The sequence below is a fragment of the Panicum hallii genome, chromosome 3 (assembly GCF_002211085.1).
Source record: "Panicum hallii strain FIL2 chromosome 3, PHallii_v3.1, whole genome shotgun sequence".
Classification (NCBI taxonomy): Eukaryota; Viridiplantae; Streptophyta; class Magnoliopsida; order Poales; family Poaceae; genus Panicum; species Panicum hallii.
The window spans coordinates 12,880,838-12,886,837 of NC_038044.1; the positions used below are offsets into that span (position 1 = coordinate 12,880,838).

Below are 6,000 nucleotides of genomic sequence, written 5' to 3' on the forward strand. Positions count from 1 at the left end.
ATGAAGTTGGTTTAGGACCCATATGTCAGCCACTAAATTGGGTTTGGTGGGTTTAACCCGTTAACAGATATCCATTGGGTTTAAAGTTGTACCTACGCCCGCGGGCATAAATGCCCGTCGGATTTGCTATCCGCAGGTACGCGGATGTTCTGTACCTGTTGCCATCTTTACTCCCCATCCTATGACGCCTAGGACCTTGGCTACCGTGTGGCTGGATGGTGGTGTACTAGTACTACAGGTCGGAGGTCAGAGTCGGGCACATCGCCGACAACCGGCGAGACCGCGCGTGGGCCGTGTGACCCGTATCCGCGCCAGTCGGATTTGCTATCCACCGGTATGCGGATATTCTGCATCCGCGTACCAATTGACGTCTAGGCTACCGCGTGGCTGGATGGTGGTGCACTAGCACTACACGTCGGAGGGCAGAATCGGGCACGTCGTCGGCAACCGGCGAGACCGCGCGTGGGCCGTGTGGTGTGAGACGAGCGCATGTACTATTGGGCCTACGCTTTGACTCGTGCAGCCCACGTGTAACATGTCCAGCCCAAATAAGCCCACGAAGCGGCCGCCAAACCTAGGGTTTACGAGCACGCTCCCTGTATAAAAGAAGCGAGGCTCAGAGCCGCCCGGACTCCCGCAGCCGCCACCCCAACACCGGACCGGAGCGAGGCGACGCCGCTGCACCTCATCTCCGGTAAGTGGAGATCGCCCTGTCATGGCATGCGACGATGATTTGTTAGCTCCAGTAGCGTCTGCTCTGCTCTATTTCGTGGCTAAGTTTGCGCAGTTCGAGTTGATGCTGATTTAACAGTCGCGTCCTTGCTATGTACGTCACTATTCGAAGTGATTTGTATGACCCTGCTGGGAAATTGTTGGCTCGTTTTGCGCGATTCGTTCGTTGGTTAGATGTAGCTGTAGCCTACTTGCATCTTAGTTTACACTCGTTCTGTGTTAAGGTTGACTGTAATCTGATTTTTCTCCCATCTAGATCCGGTAACAACCTAGCGCGTAGGGTTAGGCATATCGTTGGAAATATTGATGAAAATGTTCCGCTCTTGCTACAAATAGTAGGCTACCTTTTGCAATCGCTCACTTCTCCGCAGATGGCCAGATGATTAGTTTTTTCCCTTGTGTGTTTCCTGGTGATACTGTTGGGTCAAGTAGTCTCACATTAGGTAGTTGATGTGGTTATGTAGACGAAGGGATATGGCGACGGTTCCAGGGGATCTGATCTGGCAGATTGTTAGGAAGAACAACTCCTTCCTGGTGAAGGAGTTCGGCAACGGCAATGCCAAGGTGCAGTTCACCAAGGAGCCCAACAATCTCTACAACTTGCACTCCTACAAGCACTCTGGTATGCTGCTTTTGCACAGTTTTTGAGTTGTGCTGCATACATAATTCATTGTGTGATCTTTGCAATAAATAAATAAATGCTGACTGCCTGTGGCTTGCTATGTTAGGTTTGGCGAACAAGAAGACCGTGACGATCCAGCCAGCTGCTGGAAAGGACTCGGCTGTGGTTCTCTCGACAACCAAGACCAAGAAGCAGAACATGCCTGCGAAGGTCAACCACAAGTCTGTGATGCGAAAGGAGTTCCGCAAGATGGCCAAGGCTGTGAAAAACCAGGTATTAGCACATGAAAATGCATTACGTCTCTGATTTTTTGATGTTGCCATTCATGCTATATCCTGTGATGCTTATAGTATTTGCTTTATTCATTGGATATTGTTTTCGTATATTGTTACTGTTATTCTTTTCTTTTGCTGTGATGAGCCATAACAAGTAAGAAGGCCAACTGATCAACTGGTTCTTCGATGAAATATAGCTGATACGCTTGGCTTCTGAGCTGAATATTGGTTATTGGTTTCATGCATTAATCCTGTTAATTTTGTATAATTTTTATTTTGATCATTACATGTTTGTTTGAAATATAGTTTTCCCTGTTGTTTGTATGGTGCTATGTGAGCTTTCTTTGTTTGATATATGTTTGGGTTTCATTGCTGATTGCCTGATTCCCAAGGTGTAGCTGTGATGAGCCATAACTCGTAAGAAGACCAACTGATCAACTGGTTCTTCGATGAAATATAAGCTGATACGCTTGGCTTCTGAGCTAAACCTGCAGACTACTTAGTCTTGTTGTATGATTGAGAGTCTTGCATATTCCTTTAGAAGGAACACTAATAATATGTGGTTTCTTCACTCTTATTACCATTCCTCTTGTACTTGTTGGTACCATAGGATCCGGACATTCTAATTTGCATTTTGTTTATCTGCAGGTTAGCGACAACTACTACAGGCCTGACCTAACCAAGCCAGCCCTCGCAAGGCTGAGCTCAGTGTACCGCAGCCTCCAGGTTGCCAAGTCTGGCGTCAAGAAGAAGAACAGGCAGCCCAAGCACTAAGCTTGTGTTTTGTTGAGGGACCTGTTGGTGCTCTTAGTCCCTGCTTATTATCTATGTTCCAACAGTTTTGAGACTTGAAGTGAGACTTGTTAGAACTAGAGCAACCATGTTAAAGCTGCTGCTGTGTGTCGTTCCATAATCACAAATTGCTTGGCACTTGATGATGATGATTGCTACTTTTATCTGGAAACTTGCTGCGCATGATTACCCCCGTTTTCAGATTCTGCTCTCCCAGTACCATCTAATGTACTTGGTGATGCTAAGCTAATTGTGTTGGGGAGCATCATTTTTTACTATGCTGCCCCTACGCTTCGCCGCATAGTTCGGCATCCGTTCTTTATTATTGCTACTTCACTAGAAGTGACCGATGTGTGTGTCAGGACTTGCGACCTCGCTTTGGACGACCTAGAAGGACTTTCGTAGCCAATGGGGTTGTATTCTACTAGAATCTCTCCATAAGTCATACAAGCAAGTTGTGCACACTAGATTCATACACTAGCTGGTACGTGGATACATAAAGAAAACACCTGGTTCGCATGCTGCTGACAGGTGACGGCAACCGCTACGTCTTGTGAGTTATCAGAGCGTTGCCGTTCATCTGTTTCACCTGCTCTTCCTGCTGCTGCTCCTGCTGAGGCCCGATACGGTGCATCACTGCCCGGTAGGCCGAGATCCCGAGCTTCTGCACCCTGTCGTACACCCTCTCCGGGCGCAGCGCCGCGACGTACAGACCGACGGCGTCGAGCTGCCAGCCGCTCCTCCCGCAGAACCCGACGATGACGCCTCCGTCCACCGGGAACGTGAACGGCGTGCCCTCGGCCGCGCCGAACGGCCCGTACGCCCTCTGGCTGCTCCGGAACGCCAGCGACCGGATCACCGGCGAGCCGCCGTGCGCCATCGGGGAGTAGTGCCCGCTCACGGCCGTCAGGTACTCGTCCGGGAAGCTCAGCTTGATCTGCGCGCGTGGGCACAACACATCCAGCCAACTCAGCTTGATCTTATCGGGTGAACTACCAAGTGATGGGTGCACATGCTGTACGTGCCTGAGTCGTGTGGTTGCCGCCGGCTCCTCCGTGTCGCTCGCCGGGGACGGCCAGGCCGTTCCTGTCGTACTCCACGCTGATGCTGTCGATGGACCGGTCGTAGGACACGGTGATGCTGCGGATCCCGGAGTAGCCGCCGTCGTCCCACGGGTGCCCCCCGGCGCCGCCCCATGGGCCAACCTTCATGAGCTTCTTGGACACAACCATCTTCCTCTGAGCTTGCTGCTGCTGAAAAAAATTGCGCAGTTTAGTGTTCGGTGATGGTGTGTACGTGTTTCAAAGCAGGTTATGTCAGTCTGAACATAGGCAGAAAGAGATGTGCAGGAAAGACGTGAAAATCCATACGACTCCTATCTGCAAAAATGCAAAGCAAATTTAATAGAATGCTAGGAAAGTCAGCTGTGTACCATGCTTGCTTCCAGAGATTTGCAGGGGTACACAAGTGGTAAGATTGGCAACCAAAGTTTCTTCAAGGGCAAGTGTGCTTTGTACATGGAAGAAATTGCACAACAAACCAAAAGTTGTAACTCTTTTAAAGAGGCAGCAGGATGTGGGGGATGACTGGGGACAAGAATTAGATGCCCTAAGGGATCAGTACACTGCTTTCTAGAAAGATAAGCATATTGCACAAGAGCATTTTGTTCTTCAGCAAGAAGTCTCATGAAGAATCTTGAAATTATGGGTAACTTACTGTTCGATTTTAGCATGCCCCTGAAAAGAATATTTGTATTTATTGAGCAACTGTCTATGAAGTTGCCTTCAAGGAAAAGGGAAGTACAACGGTTACACTGCTGCCTTAAACTTTAAGCTCGCAAGGTTTTGTACTTCTACATCAGATGGTGACTCAGAGCATTTGGTCAAGCCACGCCGTATCAATGAGGACAAACATGAAAGATATAGGTTGTCTGATAGATGATCATGAAACTGGAGAATAGGATGCCATGGAGCTGACAGCATCATTGGCAAGGGAGAATGATTCATTTGTCTTATTTTTTGCTGAAGTTTGTTTTGCGCACAAGATAGTGCCTACTCCATTGAACAAAGCAGGAGAAAACACAAAGCAGACTTTCCTGGGAGACTTGTTCAAGAATTCGTTTTTTCTTTTCTTATCATGGCCAAACCTAATGGATTTATTGTCAGAGTCTTTGAAAAATTGCAGCCATAATCATCTGGATCAAATCACCCAAACTTGTCTGTATGAAATGTTACATGTCCATTCCAAGTTTGCAACACAGTTCATAAGGCTATATTTGTGACGTGTCCAATAATCATTGTGGAGAACTAGTTGGGTACCACTGAACCAACAGGACACGAGAATCTTAGCTGACAGCGTCCATAAAGTCCAAAAGAAACCAATAATACACACAGCTAATCCTTGTAGAATTAGTAGAACTTCATATATTATCAGAACAAAATATTCCAGAGCTGGACCGAACAATGAAGCAGATAAGAGGTAGCTGTCATTTTCTGAGGCTTCAGGTACATGCTCCACCGCATTTGCAGTAATTATGGTACCTGTGGCTTCAAGTAAATACCTGTATGTGACAGGCCATCCAATGTTCACTTTTCATTTGCACTGTCAGTAGCTCAAATTGCCCATCTTTTGTGACATCCTGCCGTCCATCTGCTGTACTTTTACATTCTAGAGGCAGAGTTTGCTGTGCAGGCAATGCTACCGTTGCAAATTTCAAAATTATTTCGCCAAGAATCAAATAAGCAGTTGTCTGACAGCCAAATCCTATTGTCCCATGGGATACCCTACGCATGCATTGGTATCATCAAACCAGACTGTATTGCAACCTAAAGCTCTGCTGATCTGTGCTTTGCTGGAGATATCAAGAACTAACCAAATCCTCTGATGAGGTGCATTGTTGTCTGCTCTCCAGATCATCATGCCCTTTTCTTGCATTGGCTGCCAAGCAGTGTTCAATTCTTTAAACCAACCTCCAAATTTTGAACTGCAAATATTAGAAATCTGCTAACCGTAGCTTGATTTGTGCAGTTGAGAAACAGCAAGTCTCCTATCTTTAAGCTAATCATGGGGGCTGCAACCAATTTGTGAGCTGGCTGATGGAAATCGGCCAGACTGTGAATTAAACGTGGGGCCCAACCCTCCTCTCCGCTCGCCTATAAAACAGCCTCTCGCCTTCTCTGACCTCTCACAAGTCGTTGCATTTCCCTGCAAGCTAGCACGCGCAAACCTCAGTTAGCTTCACGCCTTCACAGCGCCATGGCCTCCAAGATCTTGTACGTCGCCGTCGTCGCCGCCGTCGCCGTGTCCTCCTTCGCCGGCGTCGCCTTCGCGGCCGACGCCCCGGCGCCGAGCCCCACCTCCGGCGCGGCGGCCGTCTCCTCGTCGCTCGTGGCCGCCGTCCTCTGCCCGGCCGTGGCGCTCCTCCTCGGCAACCTGCGCCACTGAGCCCTCGGCGGCGGATCGTCGCAGACGAAAGCTGCTGCCAACGCATGCTTGCCATGCGTCGCATGATATCTTCTATTCGCTTGCTTGTTTCCTGACCAGTGCTTTGTACTACCGATCGAACGCATGGAATTTTAT

General features: G+C 48.5%; 2 protein-coding genes and 2 non-coding genes across 5 annotated transcripts; 3 read left to right on the top strand and 1 right to left on the bottom strand.

Annotated features, from left to right (window-relative positions):
- The first annotated feature begins 564 nt into the window (after positions 1–564).
- Positions 565–2,593, top strand: LOC112883809 (60S ribosomal protein L28-1-like). Its single transcript, XM_025949044.1, has 4 exons — positions 565–694; positions 1,197–1,354; positions 1,461–1,627; positions 2,278–2,593. Exons 2-4 carry the CDS (start codon positions 1,207–1,209, stop codon positions 2,401–2,403), a joined length of 441 nt encoding a protein of 146 aa, XP_025804829.1. The 5' UTR covers positions 565–694; positions 1,197–1,206; the 3' UTR covers positions 2,404–2,593.
- Positions 1,761–1,851, top strand: LOC112888241. The gene has a single exon (XR_003227779.1). It is a non-coding gene; the product is annotated as a small nucleolar RNA R24 (small nucleolar RNA).
- LOC112888242 lies at positions 2,024–2,115 on the top strand. Its single transcript, XR_003227780.1, has one exon. It is a non-coding gene; the product is annotated as a small nucleolar RNA R24 (small nucleolar RNA).
- Positions 2,594–2,756: 163 nt separating the features above from the next.
- LOC112883808 (jacalin-related lectin 19-like) lies at positions 2,757–3,964 on the bottom strand. Of its 2 annotated transcripts, none has more exons than XM_025949042.1 (3): positions 3,854–3,964; positions 3,447–3,674; positions 2,757–3,358 (listed from the first exon to the last, which is right to left on the bottom strand). In XM_025949042.1, exons 1-3 carry the CDS (start codon positions 3,938–3,940, stop codon positions 2,966–2,968), a joined length of 708 nt encoding a protein of 235 aa, XP_025804827.1. In that variant the 5' UTR covers positions 3,941–3,964; the 3' UTR covers positions 2,757–2,965. The 2 variants fall into 2 exon arrangements, with proteins under 2 accessions (XP_025804827.1, XP_025804828.1); XM_025949043.1 differs by having other exon boundaries at positions 3,447–3,671; positions 3,854–3,956.
- Positions 3,965–6,000: the final 2,036 nt, after the last annotated feature.